The sequence below is a fragment of the Erithacus rubecula genome, assembly GCF_903797595.1.
Source record: "Erithacus rubecula genome assembly, chromosome: 16".
In the NCBI taxonomy this organism is placed as follows: domain Eukaryota; kingdom Metazoa; phylum Chordata; class Aves; order Passeriformes; family Muscicapidae; genus Erithacus; species Erithacus rubecula.
This window is the reverse complement of record NC_136668.1, coordinates 5,254,387-5,279,148: the sequence shown is the minus strand read 5'-3', so window position 1 is coordinate 5,279,148 and position 24,762 is coordinate 5,254,387. Positions and strand designations below refer to the sequence as shown.

Sequence of the window (24,762 nt, the reverse complement as noted above, 5' to 3'; positions counted from 1 at the left end):
GGTTAAAAATAGTCAAAATAGTAGTTTGAAAAGAGGGATTGGTTTCTTTTCCTCTTGGGAAAAAAATTATTCAAAATAAATAAATAACTAGGTTTCTTTTTTTGTTTCTTCCCTAAGCTATTCGCTATATATAAGACCAGCGCTCTAAAATCCATCATTTTTGAAAATAAACTCATTTTGAAAGACTCCTCATAAAAAATATAAATCAACCACTTTAATAAAATAACAATTCTACAGAACAAGTGGGTTTTTTTTTTTGCTGGGGGGGGAAGTTTTCTGTGTTTATTTTTTTTTTTTGTGTTTTGTTTTTGGGGGGGGGTTGGTGTTTGTTTGGTTTGTTTTATATGGTGTAATTCTGCCCAATTATTTAAAAAATTTCCATCACATTACAAATCAAAGTTTTAAGGCAATGATCACTTTAAAGAGTAATGGCTTTAAGATTTTGAAGATTGAAGAAACAAAACCAATACTGTTGTGCACCTATTTAACTGCACATTATCTATGCTGGAGTGGTTAAAGATGCAAGCACAGGTGTTAATTTCCCTGTTCTTCCTAATGATCATCCTTTTCTATTGGACAACAATATTTGCTTTACTGACAGCTATCAAAATATTCCATTATTATCTCCAGAGGTTAAAAAAATGCTGTTTGATGTCCACCCAAAACATGCCAGTAAATTTCACTTTGGAAATCCCATTATTTCTCTAGAAGAAATATGGATATTCCAAGTTTAATTAAAAATCCACTGCTATTTTAATTTGCTTCATTAACAAAACTTTTTCCCTCCTATATGTTGTGTTTTAAGTGGAGACGCAATTTTATTTCCAGAAACCTTTATGATGCAGTTTTAATTATATGCAAATTCCTGCTTAATTGATTAGTACAATAATGCCTGTGTGAGGCATAACAATCCTGTATAATGACACAACAGAACTCTATGTTGCTCTGAGCCACTGATATTTAAGTATTCCCAGAGTAATTGCCAATGGCTTTTTTTGAGTTCTTCCAATATTCAAAAAAAGGGACCTAACTTTGCTGTCATTAAAAACAACAGCATTATTTTTATTGTCTCATCTTTGAGAAAATTCAACATTTTAAAAATATTTTTATTTAATATTCATCCATATTGAATCTCTAATAGCTCATGAAAATGATTTAACTGAGCTCAATGGAAGTGCAGGAATCTTAAGTTTGTGTATAAATTCAAAAATTGCTTCATAATACTGTGTCTTGACTAATATATAATGTTTGCAGTGGATCAGTCAGTAAATCTGCTATTTCAGGCTTACTTGTCTATAAATTTTTAGCTCCTGTAATAGGCTTTTTAACACTTCCAGCTAAAAAAAGGTGGCATAAAAATTTCTCAAAAAAATCCTAAGGTTTGCATCAAGACAACACAAAAATTATCCATATTCAGATATGCATCACCTGTAAATATGAGCGGGTTTAATATCCTTATGCCATCTTGCTTAGCAGTGAGAATTCAGCTATGAAGAATCCTTTCATTGGTTTACATTCTGTAATTGTGAAACAGAGCTGGCCACATGAAAAGTGCCAAAAGGAGCACTAGGCACCGAGTTTGAGGCTCAAACAAGATTTAACAACAAATAAAAGCAGGTGAGCAGCTTCATTATGTGGATTTTGATGAATAGGGTGCAAAGAAGAAATCATTAGAGAGCCCTTAACCATCTAATAACAGAGATTAACAGAAGCAGCTGGGAGAGCTGTAAGAAAATCATTCTCTTTCATTCCTGTCAGAGCAGGCAGAGCCCAGCCACAGCTCCTGCCCATCTGAGCAATTTCCTCTGTGCTGCTCTGAATCTTCACCCTGTGAGCTCCACACATGGGAATATTCAGCAACATTCATATATTGTTGATATACTATCAAATTAGCCATGTCTCATACCTTCAACAGATCCCAAAGTGCAAATCCAAGGTGGAAGAAAGCATTAAGTCCTATGAAGATATGAAGTGGGCAGTTTCTACAGGAGCACAGGGCTCTCGTGGCAGGGCTGCTGTGGGAAGCTCCCACTGCTCCCACCCAGGGATGCCTTGGAGGGGCTCCCTGGAACAGGGGCGAGGCAGAGTAAAAGAATAAAGTGGGTGTTTATTAAAGGCCTGCAATAGATACACCTTGGGCAGTCAAAAGCCTGGCTACACACAGCATGGATGATGGTCACAAGGTTTTCAGACAGATTTATGTTTGGTTATATTTGTTCTATTTGCATATCAGGGGTTATCCTCCAGTTACAGCTTTAAGGAATGAAGTCACATTCCTGGTTTGCTTCTCCCCTCCCCAATTCACTTTTGTTTGTACTTTTCAGGGCCTGAGGCTGTGATGGTGTCCTTGGTTCTCAGGCTGGAGGGATTGTTTGTCTGGCCAAACTGTGCTGAGAGCTCACTAACACTCTGCATGGAGTTCAGAGTTACACACTAGTGCAGTGCAGGACATGAAAAACACAAAAGTTGAAACTTAAGGCATCACCTCACTTAAGGCATTTGCTCTGTGTTTGCCCTGCAGTGAGAAAAAAAAAAACTTAAGCCTGGAAAAGAACACAAATCTAAGAGTGGCTCAGACTGGAGACTAACAGAAGGAGTTGCGCAGAGTTTTGGTTAGAAAACACATGATGGGGTTAGAACAACTGGAGGGGAAAATTACACTTTTTATGTTCTCTTTACTTATTATTTTTCTGTTTTTGATAATGCTACATTGAAACCACAATCTGAAATTATACAATTCCAGTACAGTTTTCTCAAACTTTTAGGTGCTTTCTCATAAAAGCACCTGAGAACGTTTTGTGGAAATTAGAAGTAATTCAACAGCAAAATTTTTACAGAGATTTAAATCTAATGGTTTTATTTCTGTAGATCCTCTTAATATATGCCTATAATATGGACTTTTTTGTTAATAAAGTGAACTGAACAGGTTAGTTATTTAAAAACAGTTCGAAATTTAAGATTCTCTGAAAAAAGAGGAAGTATTTAAGGTGGATATTCAAACATCCCTCAAGAGCCTAATATAACCCCCCAGGTATCCGACCCTTTCCCCCACATCAAACAAACATCAAATCAACCATCCAGATTTTGAATTTGGGCCTCTATATCCCTTAGGAATTTGGAAATTTGAATTGGATCTGCCTGTTCTATAAAGAAAAAAACACTCTATAAACCAATCTATACTATGCTGTGAAGAAACCACTGGACCCAGAGGCTGTTGATCCAGCAGGATCCACCAGCACTAATTTGCTCAAAGACATGTAAATGTTAAACATGAAGCAGCTGGCACCAGCTGAACCCAGTGTGACTGCCTGGTGTTCCCCAGAAGAATCAGCTGCACTGGGGGGGTTCCTGCTCTCAGTGAGCAATTGCTGGAGCTCCCCAGAATAAAACTGCCTTGATAAAGAGCTGTGAAACAGCACCAGTTGCTTTGTGACAGCAGGGTATTAATGGAAATTGCTCCAAAAAAAGAAATTGAAACAAGACTCTCTAATGCATTTTTGTTTCTGGCATGATCTCAGAGGAACTGAAGAATAAAGGCTGTGGAATCCTTCCAGCTTCCTTCCCTCAACAACAGAAAATAAAAAGAAGGAAAAAGATATTTAGAACTGGCCTGTAGTTGGAAATGAAGAACTAAGTTTAGTGGTCATTTATGTACACCTGGATGACACAGCCAGTGACCTGTATTATCTCCCTTTCTCCTGCTGTGCCACCTGTGGGATGGGCTGGCCTTCAGCTGCTGCCAGGGCTGAGTTTCCAGCCAGTCTCGAGTCTTTCCCTTAGTTTTGTAAGGACAGTCCCTCACTGCCTTTCTGCAGCACCAGCACCCCCAGTTCTCAGCCTGGCCAAACCCTTCACTCTCCACAAGCTCCTAAGCCCATCATGATTCAAGTGAGTCTCAAACTGGAAATGTAAACTTGGAAATACCTCAATTTCTTCAAGGCATTCTGTTTTTCTCCAGCTGCAGATAGCTCTCTCAAATATAACTAACTGGCTTTAACATGTCTACTAAGTTAATGGATTTTAAAAGAAATAGCTGTTTTCTGACTGGTTTCTCTCTAGTGCTTGCTTCAAACCACAAGAAGACAAACTATTCACAAATATCTCTTTGAATTTTGCTACATTTTTAGATGAAAAAAGATAGAGAATGAAGACTTGAAAAATACAGATACATTAAGGATTTAGTTTTTGAAATTCAGAACCATTTCATTTTGAAACTTAAAAGCAAATATTTTCACCTTTCATTTTGATAATTTAAGTGTTTTTCCTTTTTTTTTAACCCACACTGAAAAGTAAAACACAAAGATTGAAAATAAGAGTAAGAAAAAAACCTAACCCACATTCTCCTGTAGATTGAAGTGTTTCATATTGCTCTTCCTAACCAAATTTGCTGATTGTAAAGGTCCAAATTTCTTCCTTCATCCCTCCTAAGTTTTACCAATGGCATTTTTATTTGTTTGGCCTCCATGTTACATGGTTTTGCAGCAAGTTTTTTTCAGGTAAGTGGAAATGCAGGTGCCAGGAGCTGATGAAACCTTCATGGCAGGGTCACAAAGGTTTTCTTTGCCCAGTCCCTGTCCTCAGTCTCAGCCCCTGAGAGAATCGCTCAGAGCCATCCTCTGCCAATTGAGTTCCAACTCCTCAAACTCCCTCCTCTCAACTTTTACAAATTATTATAATTATTGTACCTTTTAAAATTATGTTTTCAGAAATCTGAAGCTCACAAGCTGACAAAGATTTTACACCTTTCCATGTTTGCTAGTCCCCATAATTGACAGGTTTCTGTCAAGTAAAACAATTATCCACCTGTTTGCAGGAAAAAAGTATTAACAAACATGCTCAACACTGCTGTGCTAGGCAGAACATTTCACACCTCATTACTTAATTGAGGAGTTAGCCTTGCATTCAGTGTACAGAATTCCTGCTGATTCCAGTAGAATATGCTATTTGTACATCCCAAAATAATTACCATGTCATATACATTACAGATTAAATTAATTCACTGCACAATATTAAAGTCCAGATTTCTGAGTTCTTCCTGAATCACGTGGATTTGCAGTTGGGACTTTCATTCCATACTACCAACTGTTCTCCAGGTCTGAAGATCAAGAGGGATCTTTCAAAATAACAGGATCATAAATCTTTTTCTTAGGGAGTATTCAAACAATACTGATTTTTTTCTTTTTATTGCAAATGGAGTTTTTGGAGCATGGCAGTTCACAGCAAACCAATTCCTCTTTTGCAGATTTTGAAAGATCTATCAGCACAGTAAGAATTCCAGCTTTAAGGGTTTGGGGTATATAGGCTTCTATGCCCACACATTATATTTTATCATTTATAAAAAGTCTTTCTTATTTTCTACAGTTTTCTAGTTATTGCTCTTAAGTCAGCAGAGCATAAGGTACAAGGAGTCTTCTCAAAACAATCCAATTTCCATACCAAGTTGCCAATTTTCCTTCCTTTTGATTTACTAGGTTTTTCTTTCAGATCCAAACTATGCAAGATAAGCACCAGTTATCATTACAATTGTAGGGATGCTGTTATAGTTCTGCTTGTAGGTGTGCATTTATTTATTTATTTCACAAATCATTACCCCTGACATGAATAAAAGGAGAGAAAAGCTTGGTTTCTGAGGATCCCACTGTTGCAGCCCCATGACACCCAGCACAAGTGCATTAGACAGAAAGGAACCATTGTAGAGGAGGCAATACCTTGGTGGGGGGAGGCAGGGATCCAAGGAGAGGGGAATGACAAATAGCATCCTACATGGATGGAAAAGGTCACTGCAATAAAAGCAGCCTGGGGAACTGGGAGTGAGTGAAGAGTTGCTACAGACTGGAAGAAAACACAAAATCCAAACAAACAGAACAGAGCAAGACACAAAATTTCCTTCACATGTGAATGTGACAGACAGAGTTGTGGAATCATTTTAGGAGCTGACAAAATGGAACAAGATTCCCTCTATGCCTTGATGTGAAATGATCTGAAAAATAAGCATTTACTCAGGCCAGTGATTAACTTCTACAAACATTCAAAGTCCTCGACTTTCTATGTAGCAATCTGTCAGAAACATAAATTATGCATGTTTGCAATGTAATAAAAAAGGCATGTTTGGTTGATTTGCTTCCATGAAGAAAAATAGCCCCTCATCTGTAGTTTTATGTAGGTGCAGAAGAGATTACAGGTGACCTTGACACTGATAGGTCACAGTTATGTATTACCAAAAAAGAGGAACAGCCTTGCCCTTAATGGGTTGCAGCTGTGACTAATAAAGTTAAGTGTGATAAAAGGGGTGGGTTGGCTGGTTAGAAGATCTTGGAGGCAGAGGGCCTTGGAGAAAGAGGACTTTGAGGAAGTAAAGGAGCCCTGAGAAAGGAGAAATGATCCATGGAGACACAAAGCAGAGTGAAACAAGAAAGAGTTGCTGCAGTAAAGATTTGCTATGAGATCAGTCTGGGTCTGATGGGCTTGGAGCCTGCAGTCAGAGCTGAGCCAGGTAAAAGCCTGTGCTCAGAGTCTGCAAACAATACTTGCAGCCATAGGCCAGCAGGAAATATCTAGCAGCCAGACTGCAGTTGGACCCTACAGTAGGAACTTGCTATAGTCAGAGTCAGGATGTTGAGCTGTAAAGAAGAATAAACCAGGACCCTTTTCATGCTGTTTAATGAGACTCTGCCTTGGCTCATGTCTAACCCCTAATGAGAGGTCTGCTGCAACAGTTTCAGTCTGTAATCCTTTCAAACTTTGTGGGAATTACAAACTGCCCAGGAGCTGGATCAGATCAAGGCTTGCACTGGAGTTCCTGGGAGCATTGCAGGGTCAGCTGTGCACAGCCACACTGGGCAGACAGGGTGTGAGCAAAGAGCATCACCAAAAAGCCCATCAACACCATGCTCAGCTCTGAGTGCATCTGAGCACCTGCTCGTTCTCCCAGGAGAAATTTGGGTGACCTTGCACCAAAATAAAGTGTATGTTTATTGGAGGAACCACAGATTCTTACTACATTCCCACTGTAGCAGTGTCTGCACAAGGTAGCTGAAGTTGAGACTGTAAGAAAGACAAAATCCTGCTCTGCAAAACCATCCAGCAGCAGAAGATGCAGTGATGCAGCACTGGAGGCCTCCTTACAATATGGTTTGTGCATTTGAAGAGCTAAGTTAGGAAGTATCAGAAAAGGATAATTTGCTTGGCTGAGCTCTGTTTTCAGCAGAGGTTTCACCAGTAAAGCTGATGTGCAAACCCTTCTAAGGCATGTGCTCCCCACAGGGCTGTGGCAAGGAAATACAAAGGGAAAAATATTCAGAGTAAAATGACAGAGTCCAGATTTCTTTCTGTTGATGCTGAAGGGATGTTGCAGACAAGCATGGGAGAACTGCCAGGCAAAAGTCAGACATTAATAGGGCAAGTAAAAAAATAACACCAAGAATAATTAGTAATTACTGATCAATTTCTCCAGTAATGTGAAGTTTCCCATCTCCTGTACTTTTAAAATAAGACTGAATATCTGCTGAAGGAAAAAAAAAAAACAAACTAATTTTGATTGATTTCATCATGCTTTATATGAAGACAAACTCAGTTTCTAGAGATGTTAATGTGATAAATAGGTGACACATATTTACAGTTTGCCTGATAAGATGCTAATATTTATAATCATATTAGAAACAGGTATCAAAACTGTAAATCCATTAATGTAATTTTATAACTAGGAGTAATAATTAAGCACTAGATAAATGCACAATTTATCATTTAAATAAACCAGAACCGTATGGCGTATCAAAATCAGAAAATCCATAAGACAAGATATTGACTTGGATGAAAAGTGTCTCCTTGCTTTCAAGTGTTTGTAATGCACTTATTTGGATTTATAGGGAGAAAGAAGCGAGTTATTAAACTTTCTGCTATTACAAAAGCAAACAACCAAGCCACCAACAGAACATTCTGCATACAAGAATTGCAAAATATTTTGAAGAAATAACACCCTAAATTTTAGGTTCTCTACTTTGTAGCTCATGAAGCACAGTTTGCATATGCTCAACTCTTCACTTCAATCAGCTACCAAATTGTGTTGGTAGGCAGCTAAAAATGAATTTAGAATTGCTTTCTAAACGTTGGCTTTCCACATAAACAGCAGCACTATCTGCTATGGAAGTTGTCAGGACTGTGCCACTGCCAATGAAAGGGAGATGCTGTTCAGAAGATTAAAAACTCTGTATCAAAAGACAAAATTATTAGAAAGCCTGAAGAGTTCTTCCCACACAACATGACTTACAGCAGAGACTGTCAGCAAGAACAGTATTAGCCTCTTCTTCACACAAAGGAAAAACACACAAGCAGCATCTGGACTCAGCATATGAAAGAAAGAGAAGAAAATAAAGAGTATTTTCTGCTTATAATTGCAGTATCCTCAGTGCCTTTCAGTTTTCAAGCAAGGTACCATGTCTAGGCACTGATTTTCTTGGTGCAATGACACAGAGCAACAATATTGAGCCTTTAAATTTCAAAAGCTTTCCAGAGTTTCCCAGTTATTGGTGATCTCTAAGTAGTTGCCACAATTCAGAACAAGCATTGGGAATGAGTGGCCACAGCCACTGAGCTGTGTCCCAGCCATCAGGGAATCTGTCACAAACCAGCAATACACAGAGAAATGGAAACTTGGTGAGTCCATGCTGCAGCTGCTTTGCTGGGGACTTTTGTTGCTGCAGGAGTTCCCAGTTCAACACATTTACAAACCTTTTAACAAGCAAAAGCTGCTTAAAAGAAACAACAACTCTCCAACTCTCAAAACCACGGTGAGCTTAAAAATACCCATAAACAACAGAATTGGAGTCTGCTCTCAATTCTATAGCTCTTTGTAATTCATTATTATTACCATAGAACCTTCTGTTTGAGATTGGATTGTTATTATTGTGAATTCATAAATTAATAAATAGAATGTCTAATATCCAGAATCATGTCTTCTGGCTGAAATTCAGACATCTGCAGGCATCATCAACATGGCACAGAGATTAGCAGCAGCAATAATATCAGTAATAGTTGCAGCAACATGGAGCTGATACTTTAGAAAAAGTATACCCTTTGGTTTCACTGGGAAAACATTGTTCATGCTGTTCCCTCCATTTCTAATTCCTGTTCTAAGCTCTAAAATTAGATTCAGTGCTCAAGAGATGCAACAGAATGAGAATGTAACTGGTCATTAAGGATTTAGAGAATTCCAGTATTAGAAACAAATTCAGAAAAAAATATTTATTTAAAGGCCTTGCTGCTACATCCACACACTGTTTAAACAATAAGTGTACAAAGACACTCAAAGCTAGGCCAGGCTCCATAGCAGAAACAAACACATAATTTACTTTTCATTTGGAAACAGAAATGAAAATGATCAATCTACCACCCTTTTTCTTGCATTGCTGTAAAACATAAGAATAAAGCTCCTTATGGCATTGGCTTGTGAATACACTGAGTGAGAAGAACCCTTTCTCAGGAGAATTGTACACACAGCTGTAATGCAGGGCTGCCTTTTGGAGACAGCTATAGGAAAATACAGGAAATAATTTAGAAACCCCAAACCTTAACTGATTTTAAATGCTGCTGCTTTAAGAATAACTTGACAAATTCTACAATGTAATATTCTGAAGGAGGTTCTGAAGGATCAAAAAGTAAACAAACACAAGAACAAACAACAAGCAGCAGAATGAAAACAACACCCTCTCTCCTGGCCCCAGCTGCAATATTGATAAGGGGAAAAAAATTCCAATTCCTTTTCTCCCTTGCTGCTGCTCTTCCCTCATTAGCTACTGAGCTATCCAAACTCTCTTCTTTAGTCTCTTAAGTAAACCAAAGGCAATGGTGCATGAAAATTTAAAAAAAAAAAAACAACCAAAAAAAAAAAAAAAAAGAAGCAAAAAAAAAGCTATAGATTCTTGATTTTTGTGGCTGCCAATGTATTTTCTGTCCTGCAGGTTGACAGGTACAGAAAATTGAGGTCTCCATTCAGTAGGGGATGATGCTTAATCATCTGAAGGGATGGAATTATTTTCCCATAGGATTCATTTGTCTGTTAAAGATGACAATACTTCTGCATTTTGGTTTGCATTATAGAGCAGAAACTGGAAATACATCTTTATTTGATGCTAGATTTTAAGAGGGCTATAAAACAAACACTTCCATGTAGAGGATCTAAAAGTACTCCAGCTACAGTGCATTAATAAAAGTTCTGGCTTTTTTCAAAAAAGATTTTTACAAACAAGATTAAACTGCATGGAGGTGGTGGTAATTACACATTAATAATAATGAAATTCTATGGACAGGTAGTATCTGTGGAACACAGGAGATCCATCTAGACATTTATACTCAATATAATGAATATTGATATTTTACATTATATTTCCACACAATAGGCACATAAAGAATAAGGCTCCTTTTGCTTATTTCAACTCTAACAAACAACATTAAAGAACAACAATTATTTCCTTCAAGCCAGCCTGTTTCTCTTTTCTTCTCTCCTTGCTGCCAAAAACTGCTTGTGAAAAAATCAAAGCAAACCCTGTCTTCTAAGCAGTGTCCAAAGGACTCTGTGGGCAGGTGCTGTTACATTGAGCCAAGTGGTTTCTATCATTATTTCTGAGCCAAAAAGCCACACTAACAAAAAAAAAAAAAAAAAAAAAAAAAAAAAAAAAAAAAAAAAAAAAAAAAAAAAAAAGTACCATCCCCCTTCCAGTTAAGCAAGTTCTTGAAAATCATGACAATATCTGAACCACAGTTTGGATTTTTCCCCCAAGTCAAAATACTCCCGAGATCATTGTGCTTCTACTTTCTCATTGTTCGAGTGGTTGAAGCTGACAAATGTGCCCAATTATGGATCCATTATAAGAAAACCTAATGTGTGAACAGGTCTATCCTGTGTCCTTTACTCAGACTGAAAAATGAACAAAAATCCAAACTGTTTTTGTGTTGTGAGTTGAAAATTTGGTTTAATAGAAATAAATCCTCTCTACTTAAGGTAAAGGTGCAAATACCAAAACTCCTCTCTTTTTTTCCATGGAAGGTTGAAAAACACCCTGTTATATTGTATTTTGACTGAATCCATTAAAATGGCATTTCAACAAGCTGAGTCACCTAATATTACCAGAAAAAAAAAAAAAAAAAAAAAGACAGATATGAGAAGAAGAAATAAACCTATTCCTACTGTTAACTGTAAGAAATCATCTCAGGAAATTATATGGCAGGAACTGACCTTCTTTTAAAAGGAAAAAAAGAATCCACTCACTTTTCATGGGTAAAAGGTCTCATTTCTTTCTACAGTGTTTGTGTTTTTCAAAATACTATCAGCAGGTGCACCAGATTTCAAAAACCTCTTGTCCTTCATCACATATAATTGTGCTGCATATTATATTAAGAAATACAACTAGAGGAATGTAAGTGATGGGAGTTCAATTAAAACCAGCATAATATCTTGTTGCATAGAAAATGATTCTGCAACTGAAACAGGTTCTAATGAGAGAAAAAAGGAATACATTTTCACATATTTTTAATTACACAGAACTTCCTCAAACATGATTTTTAATAATATATTCCATTAGGTTAACATCATATTTAAAGAAAGTGCATTTTGTGATTTCATTTCAAGTCTGATTTTGAGCAATTACTGTGTCATTGTTCTGCAGCAGAAAGGTTGAATTCATTTACTGTGTGGTTATGCTAGTTATGATTGATGTCGCTTCTCCAAATGATAAACCAATCACCCCGATGATGTAATGTCATTTTAAGAGTGCTATAATCACATTTCTCTCAAACTGGGAGTTCTGATGAGTTCTAACAAAGATTTATTGTAGATTAAAGGCCTTCATAATATCAACAATAGATTGCTCATTTGATAGAATATTTGATTAGGTAATTTTTTCAGGCAAATGATTTTTTCCATCTATATTAAGCACGGCTCTTGTGAAGGGCACAGGGCAACACACGTGGATGAGTGGCTCCTCATATCCAAAAAGGTTCATCTTAAACCTGTTGAGGAGCCACCCTGTAATTACAGAGCTTGAAGCAAGAGAAGTGTCCAATCAGAGAAACAAGAGGAAACTTCTGTAGTGTAATTAGCAGAAGAAATTGGCAAATACTTCATATTCAGCATGCACTTTGAAGACCAGGATGGAAATATTTAAAGAAGAAGCTAGCAAAAATTTATGAATGATTGAAGATTATCTGGGAACTAAGCCTTACATATCAGCACCTACAAATCTTCCTTTTTAACCCAAGCCCAAATTTAAGCAAAATATTTACATTTAATTACTGTCTCTCAAATGTCTCGATCTATGTTGATAAGTTTCCAAAGGAATTAAAAAAAATTAAAAATAAAAAGAAAAAAGCCCCATGACCAGAGCATGATCAACCTTTTCTTGTCATGTAGATGGTAAAAGCCACTCTGAAAATCTTTCAAGAATAATGATAACCCACAGAAAGTAGTAACTTTCTCCAATTTAATGTATAAGTCCTTATCTATCACATTTTCTTATAAACTCTACAAAGAAACATTGTGAGAACTAAAGAAAAAAATGTGACACCACTAGGAAGTGCTCATTATTTTCCAGAGGATGCATTAGTCCAGAAGAACTCATGCTACAGAACACTCTGTGGTGATCAAGCAATTATGCCTGTGTGTATGGCAAAAAATATAAAAAAAGGACACCTGCACCTTATACCCTGAAAATTAGAAGTCATTACATATTATATGACTGTTTACTAAAGAAGTAAATGGGATATGTGGGGAAAAAAAGTGTTAAAATGTAGAATGGACAAATCAAAGCCAATCAGAGGATGCCTGAAAGGTTCCTTGGGCCAGCCCACACTAACAACTGTCAAACACAAAGCTTTTAAGGGTACAAAGAAACAGCAATTATGATTCAAAATGAAACAGAAAGAGCTCTTCCATCAAATTTTCAGATGTTGTTTTACTGCCACTTCCTTCATTTGGCTTCCTAAGAAAAGCCATGCTTTTCCCTCGGCAGTGGCTGTAATTACCAAGTACTCAAGTATCCACCAAGTCTCTTTTTTTAGCTCACATTCCCTGACCTCGATTTTCTTCTTATTTCATCCCTCTCCCATTTACTTTTCCCATTCCCCTTTAAAATCTCATCAACTGCTTCATCCACCACACCCTTTAGACAGTGTTCTCTCACTCTTTATTCCTTCCTTCTGCAGTGAACATTCCCTGTTCTGAGCTCTGACAGAGGCAAGCATTCCTCCCTGCACACAGGTAATGATCCATCTTCAACCCAGGATCAGAGCTGCTTTTTCCATGAAAATCCATTTACATTTCTCTGCCCTAAGGTCCCCTGTTATTTTATTTGCCTGTTACTTGGACTCACAGGTGCTTTTGTGATTTTCCACAAGCTGATCTTGTTCTTAGCGCTCTTCCATCACCCCAACATCTTCTGAGTATTTTTATGTCCTGTGCAAATTCATTGGGGAGCTTCAACTTCTGCTCACTGTCTTTCAAATAACTGCTCACCATGCAGAAACTTCCCTCTCACCCTGTGTTAGGTGAAATGTTTCCTTGAAAGCATTTAGTGACAGAATTTGCTGAGACCCCTTGGAAAACACAAAGACCCTTCAATCAGCTGATCAAATGGCTGAGCCCTGCCAAGGCCTCTTGAATGAAACAACACTGACCCAAATAAAAATCACACCCACTTCCTGACCCCCTCCCCATCTCCATGGCTTCTACAGAGTTGCCCATTACAGTTTTGAAGCCTGCAGCTCTCAAATCACCCAAAATCTCTTAAAACCCCCTCAAAAGTGGCATCATATTTTCCATAACAATACACTCAAGGAGCAAGGAAGCACGTTCAATTTCTGAATCATTATTTCTTTGTGCAATTATATTTTAGCCTGCCTGAACAGGGTTAAAGGATAATTCAGGATGGAAGGAGCCCCAGGAATGCCCAGTCCAGTCTCCTGACAAGCAGAGGCAGCTCTGAGGTCAGCAAGTAGCTCAGGATTTCAGCTAGTGTGTTCTTGAAAAGCTCCAAGGACAGAGACTGGACAGGCTCCCAGGGCCACTTGTTCCAACCCAATGCTTAGGGAAAAATTTATCCCTAATACCCACTCTGAATGTTCTGTTTAACACTGTCCCCCTTCTCACCCCCCAGCCCCTGTTAAAGAGGGGGTGTTCAGGTGTGCTGTGTGCACCCCAGCAATCCCACACCACACAGAGCCTCCAGTGCTGCCTGGTTACAGCAAAGAGACCCCTTGGGCAGACCAGAAACTGCACAGACACTCTAAACCTGTTGTGTTCAGTTAAATAACACACAACATATATCTATAATAAAAAATGAAAGGTGCTAGAATAACTTCTTTTGATTTGTCTGTATTTCTAAAAAGGGATTGCATCTTCACTCCTCAGTTTTTGGCCATCAAAATGAAAAGTCAGCACCTACTTGTAAAAATTAAAATATGAAAAGAGGAAAAAAAGAAGAAAGAAAACCCTAGGCATTACAGATTCCATGACTGATAGAGCTGCAAATGTTTTAAAACACTGGCCTGAAAGACAAGAATTAATTTGCTGAAAAATAGCAGATCTTAGTTAAATGTGACATTGTAAGTTTAGAACCAGATGGATTCAGAAACAAGAAGAGACACAGACTGGCAGAAGCAACATGCATTTTTAGATAGAAAACCTCATCACCAAATGATGTATTAGATTAACCCCCATGCAGAACAAAGAACCATTGTGTGCACATTTCTCTCCTACCAGATGCAACAAGGAGCAGGAAACCTACTTAGAAAAATTAATCCCTCTGATGACAAGAATTCAATAATATTTTTTTATATAGCTTCTACCATAGTTCAAACTAAAAATCTCTCCATGGTAAAATGAAGGAGCACCATATATGATGGATTGTGTTTCCAGGAATTTTCCATTAAATAAACCAGTAAGATTTTTCTGTGCCCCATTTCCATAGATGCTCTCAATTTTCTGCTGATGCAAGAACACATTTGCACATTAAAGAAGAATGCATAAAACTGGCACAAACATGTCACAAACAAACTCCATATGTTCGCAATTTTCTTACCACTGCTGGAAGCCTGCTGTGGCCCTGAACACGCTCTCAGCAGGTATGAATTAGGAGAGAACTCCTCATCAGGATTGGTGTCCATGATTTGATGGGACGTGTTGCTGTCTAGCAATGGCATCTGGCAGCTAACTGGTGGAGGATTATGAGAACTGGGCAGCTGAGCAGATGGGAGAAGGCTGGACGAGGATGTAGGTGGAATGGGACGACCTGGGAAAGAGGACACAGGGATCAAAGATCAGCAATGAATGTAATGAAAATCCCCACCAGCCACCTCATGGCACTGGAACTGTAACACTGTCCATGGTTACACTCCTTTACTGCCATGCACAGCCCCTCAGCCTCCCCTCTGGTACCAGCCTGCCCCTTTGTATCACAGTCCCTGAAATTACATCACATCAGTGCATCTCGTAAAATAATAGTACTGAGCTGATTGTTTTTTTTTTTGTTGTTGGGTTTGGTTTTTTTTTTTTTTAACCAGGAAAATTGCTTCAGCACAGGAATCTCTCAGAAGCATGAAACAACCAAATAAGAGCTCTCTTCAAGCTAAGGTTCTTATAATGCTGTGGATCTTCCCAGATCCCACTGAGACATGTGACAGGAGGGGACAGCAGGACTGAAAGGCAATTATCCACTCTAGAGATGGGCTAAAGCTGGAATCTGGGCTGGCAGCTTTCAGCTCTGCTGTCCTGCCTCTCTCACTGCTTTCTCCACCACAGCTGTAGGAGCAGAATTTCCTGCCCAGCCAGGTTAATTCCAACACTGAAGCCCGATCCTTAATGGTTATGAAATACCTCAGCAACAATATAGTCTTGGTCACTTAAAGCAGTGACATCAAATCAACAACAAAAATGTTCATACTTATGTATTCATATCTAAGGCAAACTCCTGTAACTTTACATTAATCCATTCCATCAAATGAACACAGATGAACACAGGTTTTTTTTTTTGTTTTGCATTGCAAGTTTATCTAGTGCATTGAAGACATTCTTCATGAATAATTTAAATGTAAGAAAATATGACCTTTGTGATGCTGCCAAAGTCTGTAAGGCAGAGATCTGCTACAAATGTTAAAACACAGCAAAACTACATAAAATGGTGTATCTTTATTTTCATCATTCTCAAAGAAATAGTAACAGAGAAAATACGCATGATTTTCTCACTAGTTATACCTTCATGTTTTTGACTCAAGGACCCCTCTCTTAATATGAATTACCCTAAGGTTTTTACCATTAGGCAAATATACAAAATCACACATGAAATTCCAAAGGGAGACAAGGAAGAAAATGAAAAATTCCAGTTCCCACATATAAATTATATTGGGGATGTAGCAATCAACCAAAGGCACATGCAGATACTGAAAACCAACTTTACACTGCCTTGTACCAGCAAATAGCATGAAGTACTTTCTTCCCATCAAAAACTTTTGAAATAAAATAAATACCAGAACACAGGCAAGTGACTTTTATGATTATTTGTTAATATTATTTTAGCACTGGATAAATTGGTAAGACTGAATGACCAAGTTATTATATGACAGAAATGGATTTAAGCTACTCCACACTAACTCCCATCTGCAATCATTTATGCTACAGAAAATTCAATATGCATTGAATATTTTCATTGTGGACTCGCATTTGTGAGGAAATAATTCTAATAATGAGATAGGAATAATTACTGTTATTATTCATGATTATGCTATTCTTATGAAATACTACCATGAATATCCTAAACATTCCAGGAAAGTGATCGAGCAGGACCAGCTTCTAATTATTTCTTTGCAGTGTGTTGCAAAGAAGCAGAAAGGCTGAGGTTTGACACACCTCTGACAGGAACGTGACACTCATGCCCACTGTGTGCATTTAATTTTCACATATTCCGGCTCTGCTTCAATACTGTGAAGTTGAAAGAAGCAGCTTTATAAATTCTAAATCTGCATTGACTGTATGTATCATATGGAAATATATTACTATACTATAAAACTGTCGGATGTGTGAGAGTATGAGATGAAGGAAAAGATTTTTTTCCTTTTGTGGAAACTACATATGGTGTTTTAGAGCAATTTAGGTGCATTTTTGCAGGATACATTGAGAAATGATAAAACCCTCGAACCTTAAGAATTCTTTTGTCAGGAATGCTAATGACATTGTTACCATCATGAAATAATACAGCCCAAATCCCTGAAGAAAAAGCAAAATGTCAAATTACTACAGCTCTGTTTGTAGTTGAGAGGAAACAGAAGGTATGAAGCTGTAAAAATGTTGCATCATTTTGGTGGGAAGTTGGCTCCTGAGGAAGATTTGCACACAATCACGTGCTAATGGCAAAACAGAGATGCCTGTGAGCCACAGAACCTCTGGCAATCCTCTGCTTAGATTGCCTATTATTAATTTAATTAAACCTTGTCTTGTGGTTGGGACATTTTTGCTCTATGAAGTTGGCTATTAAACTCCCACTACAGCTTTTCCCTCTTTGAGGGACTCCTAAAAAACATCTCTCTCTCTCTCCATTCCCAGCCCTGAAACACACAGGATGTCTTAAGACACCCTGCCTTTTGTAAAATTGGGTGGGAAATGAATTGAAAAATTACTGAACAGAAGAGGCACCATTAAGCTTTTTTGCCTTAAATTAATCTAAGGGGCAACTATTTGTAGTACCACAGCCAAGAGAATGGCTTGTGAGAATTCCAAAGTGTGGGGGTGCAGTTAGGCTGTAAGGAGCATGATACATGTAATTTATTTGCTACTATACACTCTTAAGTAAGAAATAAGGGGTTTGATTCATACATTAATATCTTGGTCAAATATGTTCAGTATAAAAATGTATGTTTAAAAGAACAGACTAAGTTTGCAGGTTCTATAAACCTGAGCTGCTTGTCAGACCCATTCATGTCTGCAGGTATCTCAACAGTCATATTTTGGAACTTCCCAGCTCTTTAAAATATTCTACATTTCTATTGCTTCTCAATGGGATTTGCAATACTCTACAGTCTATAAAAATACTGTGACATATGATAACATCATATTCTATTACACTGCTGTTTTCAAAAGTTAAATCACAATAGATGTTCCTACAATTTGTCTTCATATAGTAATATATTAAAGCTTCTCTGAATTAGTTTTTTTATCTAGGTGAGCATTGACAGAATCCTATGTAATGACTGCAATAATGTAATTGTGTAACACAGTCAAGGAAACATAAACCAGATACAAATGCTAGAAAGGGAACCAGGCTTATAGCAGATATATTACATTTTGAAAAGGGAATTATATCAGTTCTTTTCCCCAATATCTGTTCATATGCATGCTCATACTGCATATACTCATGCATGACAAAGACTTTTACAGATACTGAATACAGCATTTTAAAGGCATTTTTCAAAAAGTAAGCAGCCAAGAAGAAAAAACAAATTTCCTCTCCTCCTATCCCTTTCTCCCGTCATTTATCTTATCTTCCTTTTTAGCACGAAGGAAGAAATGTGGCAACTCTTGAGATCTGGGCTTGCTTTGGGCTTCCACACCACACAGCACCTCAGTCTAGGGCCTATCTTACCCTCTTATCACTTATATTCCATTTTCCTTTTAAACCAGTCTCATGTTTCTTCACTAGCCCAGGAATTTTTATGAAACCATTCCTCAATTACTGCTACACTTTAGGTCCTTAATGCTTAAAATCTGCTGTGGAACCTACATTCAGAAATCAGGCCATGCTCACAGCTGGTCATGTCTCCAGCCCAGACAGGGAAGAAGAGTCCTGTGCACCTCAGTCACAATAACACATTGGGAAAAGAGACACTTCAGTTGCTATTAACCTGAAAGACCACACCATCACCAGAAGGACAAAAAAAAATAAAGGAAAAAAGGCTGCCTGCAATCACTCCCAGCATGAATATACATAAACAAGAGACACAATCAAAGAAGAGATTGCAAGCTGCTCATCAGATACTGAAGGATATTTGAGATACACTTTTCATCCTCTCTGTTTTTCTTCCTCCTTTAAATGACCCACAGAGTTTTGTGGATAAATAAAGCCCACATGTGTGCAAAACTCTGGCCTCTATATTACACCATGGTGCATGACAAGAAACAGGGAACCAAAAAGCCCCCCTGGAATTTAACAATTTTGAGCACTAATCGTGGAAATATACATTCCAAAATGTGTGTGCATATATTAACATACTTTTTTTTTTACATAGTGAAGTATATTTACCCACACAACTCTAGATAGAAATGCATAATATCCAAAAACATTATTATTTTAACAGGTCTAAAAATGCATCCAGATTCCTTAAATAGCTATTTTGCCATTAATTTGGACAGGAGGGAAGATCACAACCATCTCACACTCTTAAACTACTCACTTCAGCAGTGCTGTCATTAGGAAAGTATCTGAATCCCAGGGATGGTAAATACTGATGGCAAAGCTTATTGTACCTGCAATAGAATTCTCAAGCTTTTTCCATTAGCAGAATCTCTCTTTTAAGGTTAGAGATGTGTAGCAAACATCTGTACAGACTATTCAACCCCGTGCATTTTCAGCATGAATGTCATATACCTAAGCAGCATAACTTCATTGATAACTTACATTCATGACAGAAAATCTTCCTATATTCAGAGATTTCATAAACAAGATCAGCTTTCAAAACTTTAAACAGCTGCTAATCTTCACAATCAAGGGGTTATGATATAATTATTCTGACCTTCTCTTAGGATATCTGCCAGCCAAGCAGCCAATAAACTTAAATGACCTGTAATAGCTAAATTAAACACATATATTGGTATCAATAAAGCCCATTTGTTGTACAGCTCTGGTCATAAGGACCAGGGCTCAGACAGAAAAGATACACACAAGCCAATGTCTCCTGTGCAGTCCTTGGCAGGTTAAATTGCAGGAAGAAGGGAAACTTTAAGATAATTGTATTTTAGGAAGAAACAGCTCTTTAGAAGATGTAGCAGTGTTAAAGTATTAATGCAGGAAGCAAAGGAAGCAAAGAGTGAAAGCAGAAGAGTTGTTTCTCCATAACTGATGGCATGAGAAACACTGTGTAAAACACTTAATTGGCAATTAAGATTTTGACATTTACTGATTGAAGCTGCTGATATTCATGTTACACCAATACAAAGTACAGGACCCTGTGCAAAGTAATCCCATAAAATTATGTTAGTGACTTACATGATAGACAGGATCATTAATTGCAGTTGCTGCACTGCTCATTTATACCAAAATTATACACAGAAGGCTATCTAGCAATGGAATTGGGGGGATATTAACTAGAGGTGATAAAAGAGAAGGATCAGATCTTGGCCTCCTTTGCTCCCTTCCATCAGGAAAGCTGGACAGAATCAGAACCAGGACCACAGGCAGGACCCTGTGACAGCTCCCAACCCTCCTCCACTTAACACATTCACACTGTGTTTTCAAGTCAGCCTAAACTGAAGCACCTACATTGTCAGCATTGCTAAGTTCACTTTGAAGAGTGAGAAAAGCTGCTAAATATGTCAGGAAACAATTAGATAAGTAAGATGCACGTTTTTGCAGTGCAAAGCACTATAAATTAAGCAGGCAGCTGATGAAGGTGAAACTTTCCTGAGGTACAGCACATTCAGCAGACTCTTCCCTTCCTCCCCAGAAAAACTGCCTTCTGCAAAATTAAAAAAAAAGAAAAATCTCCTCCTAATATGCATGCATAGCACTGCTCGCCACTGGCCTGGGCACTCTCAAGCAGAGTTATATTTAATAAATTCTGTAATAGTGTCCTAAATGGCACAAGGAACATAAACACTTCGTACTTGGTGAATTAGTACAGTTAATTGACACAAGTGGGGAACAGCATGCATGGTTTTGTAGCTAAACTGGCATTTGTGCTTCCAGGCAGAGTCCCAGCAGGCAAAGCTCTGCCCAGGAGAGAAAGTTCTTGTCCCTGGAGCCAAGCATCCTGTGCTGCCAGTCCTGGGAGAGAGGCAGGGCAGCACCAGGGGCTCCCCAGCAGCAGCAATGCTCAGCCAGACTCACTGAACCCCAAGGGAAGACACAAAACAAAAACCCCAAATGAAGAATGAAAACGAGAGAAAGGAATCTAACAGTCTGTGATCATTTTCTTCACACCAAATTGTTTCCTCTTGCTAAACTGCTGCACTTCTTCTCTAAGGCAAACAGGATACAAAAGAGCAAAAGATAAAGATATACATCAGGATTTGGATGACAGAGAGTTATCACTGAAGAAGGGTAGCTCCAGTCCTCCTGAAGCTCCTATCTCTGAAAGCAAACAGGCACAAAACCAGCCAAGCTAAGAAAAAGATTTTCACAGAGCCTATTTCACAAAAGTCAAAGGAGAAAACATGGTCTTTCCAAAAGCCCAGACCTGTTTTCTGATGCATTTAGGTATTTTTCTGCATCACAACAGATAGTAAGGGCCACAAAGGATGCAGCTGGTACAATCACATCATACCAGACAAAGACAGAATGGCCCTGAGACAATTAAAAGAGAGATTTAGACACAGTAAGTAATCACCTGTGATTTTAACAACAGTGAATCAAAGGCAATTCAGAACCACAGGTTCCATTTACCAAAATGAGTAACTCCTGACACCTTGCTTATTTTTCTCAACACTTGCTATGAATATTTTTTATTATTTATTTTACAAAAAACAAAACAACAAACTAATGAAATATATTCATATTTAATATATTTCTTCTCCCTCTCCTCTGAAGTAAAAACACTTATGGCACAACCAGGAACACAGTCTGAGAACTGTAGATAGTAGAAAAGGGAAAGATGAAGAACCACCAGTAAGTCCTGATCTGGTTTTTTTTTTAATATTTTTTTTTTATTACAGATCCATTCCAGAAGCTTGTTTAAGCTTTCCTATCTTCTTTAAACCATTTGACCTCTGTATGTGATTAATATTTTCAGCAGTATTGCACATGTGTAATCTTTGAATATGGAAATCACTGTACCAATGCAAGATATTATCATTGCAAAAACTCTGCAGGAGAATGAGACTAACTTGGAAATCAATCACTTCTGACTTCCAGTGTTAAAGTTAAATTAATTTTTCTAAGCAATCCATCTACAAAATGTATCAGTTTTGTGAGATTTGGATATTAAAAATAAGGAGACAGTCATGACTTCAGAATTATCTAAACCAATTCAGTATGTAAAGGAATAATTTGCTGCTGTCAAAAGCTAATGTCACTTAATTCTTGTCTTGTTAAATCATCTGATGCCCCTTTCTTTTTTAGTTAAACAAAGATAAATAATAAAAGCAATTTGCAGCTAGAAGATGTTAGGGTTCTGCAGCTGTTCAATGTCTTCTGGGCAGATTACATTCTGTAATGAGAAGTTACAAGCCTCATTTTATAAAAGCTGTTGCTGTCTCGGGAAAAACATCAGTGAATAAGATTAGAAAACCCTTTTCCTTCATGAACCTATTACACTCACAAGCTGATTACTTGGCATATGTTTGATACCTTCATAGCTAGAAAACAGTAATTTGTTGCAGTGATTTTTTCCCATCACTCAGAAAGTCAAAATGTCTCCTCTAATATTACCCTACCTCTGATTCAGCCAGGAAAAACAGATAAATCCATGGGAGCAAAACTCGCACCAACCAGAATTAATTTAACTTCCCTAAAAAAAAAATGTTCTACTGAACTAACTATAACTAACATTAAATTGAAACAACATATCAGCTGCCTGTGCCTGTGGGACAAAAATAACGTTCTAAGACTAGGAATGTATTTAGAAGAAACTTATTGGAAGATCCACAACCATATGTGAATGAACTTTATGGTAACTTCATATGTGCAGCTTTTAAAAATTGGGAAGAAAGAAAATTCCCTGTTTATCAAGCTTATCAGCTAAACATTCATGTCAGGGAATTCCACTAACAAAGGGGCTATAATTAGGCCCTGGGTAGGTAATTAGCAGGCATCCTGTGAAATCTTCCCTCTCAGATTTATCTAGAGGTACTGATTTGATCTTTATTTGGGGACATCAGGAGTTCAGACTAAACCGGGCTACAAACTTGTTTCCACTATCCAAACACCTTCTGTTTACCTTCACCTTATTTTAGTGAAATTCTAAGTACTGTAAAACAATCACTCACACCATCTCCACTGCATGTTGGCTTTATATCTGTTGGAGAAATTTATTTCCAGGAACATTGCAACACTTAGTGATTCAAGGGGCTGGAGTGACTAATAGGTGGGATAAATAACACTACCTTGAACAAACATGAGAAAACTCCAACTTGTAATTATTTTACACACTCTGTGAGGGTGGTACATAGTTAGTACTAACTGGTGGGAGTTGGATAATGATTATGGGATTTGTCTTAACTCTTTGCAGCCTACTAAAAAAAGCAGCTCCACTTGCTGGAGGAAAAATAAGAAATGAAAACAAGGCTTCACATGACCCACATTATGTAAATGGCCAAATAATTTAAATAATATGCTTAAAATCTGCTCTATCATGTGCCAGTGCTGTATTCTATCTAATTCTGTTGCAGGCTATTAAAGTCTACTTTTCTTAGTTCCACCTACAGTTAAAATATGGTGTTGCCATTTGCTTTCTAAATGTGTGGTGTACACATTACTGAATTAGTGCTATCCCACTGCTGTGACACACTCTAGAGGTGTTTGTGTTTCAGTGCTGGCAGATAGGGAGGTGCAGTCAGAATAGCATCAGGATGATGGGAGTTATTCTTCCTTTATTCTTGATATGTAAACTTACATTACATAATCTTGAGATTTACATTTTCCTTGCTTCATCTGGTTTCTTCTCTCAACATCCAGCCTTGCATTTCTTATATCACCCATATTGACTTAGCAGTCCTGTCACTGGTGAGATTTTCCAAAGCACAAAACCATATCAGAATTTAACTTCCCTCTGTCTTACTGCACTTCAGGTAGCTATCCTTTTTCCTTAAGCATTTAACAAGTGCTGCAGATGTTTAAGACAGTTGTGGTATTTTACACTGAACTTCTGTGTGCCCCTACAGAAGTTACCACAGCTGTAAAACATCCTCCTCCCAGACTGAACAACCATCCCAGCATTTAACAGCAAGGCACAGTGAAACCTCCACGCCAGTCAATGCAAACTCTATTTTTGCCTTCAGCACAGCCAGGCTTTCTGCAGTTTTCTGAACAGGGAGAGGCTCCCCCAGCCTTTTCCTGACTGGAATACCAGGCTGCTGTGTGCATTCAGTGCTGGATAATCCTCTGTGCTCAAGTCCAGGAATACAACCTGGACCCAAGCTGCAGTTTAAATGTAAGGAGAAGTGAAATACCATCATTTATGATGAATTAGGCCTAACTAACCCTTTAAAATCTCTCTGATATTTTCTGGTAGAGCTAGCTATACTCTGAAAATGGTAAAGAATACACAAAGTACCCTGGCACAGTGTCCATAGATAATGGACAACCTATCAAATCACTTACAAATAAGCAGATAAAATTTTGCTTTCACCCAGTATTGAATAAGGTTGGAAATATTTACATCTTTGTAAAGGTGATTTGTAGTTCAGAGTCTGGGAAGTAGACTCAAATAAAGAAGCAGAATATAAAGTTTGTAGGTCACATCTTAGCTCAACACTGGAATCTGCTCACTTTGCTTACATGAAAATTGAAAAATATTTATTCTTAAGTGAGAAGGTTTATGTCAAATTTCCCTTTACCTGAAAAGATTTAGCCA

The 24,762-nt window shown here is 37.7% G+C and overlaps 1 protein-coding gene across 4 annotated transcripts in view; it reads right to left on the bottom strand.

Annotated features, from left to right (window-relative positions):
* TENM2 (teneurin transmembrane protein 2) overlaps positions 1 to 24,762 on the bottom strand; it is a gene marked incomplete at its 5' end in the record, with an annotated part of 475,212 nt that overhangs the window by 208,127 nt on the left and 242,323 nt on the right. For all 4 annotated transcript variants that reach the window (XM_079319918.1, XM_079319917.1, XM_079319915.1 and 1 more), the window contains one exon: positions 15,069 to 15,278. In XM_079319918.1, the coding sequence (XP_079176044.1) occupies positions 15,069 to 15,278 (210 nt within the window). The remainder of the gene's footprint in view (positions 1 to 15,068; positions 15,279 to 24,762) is intronic.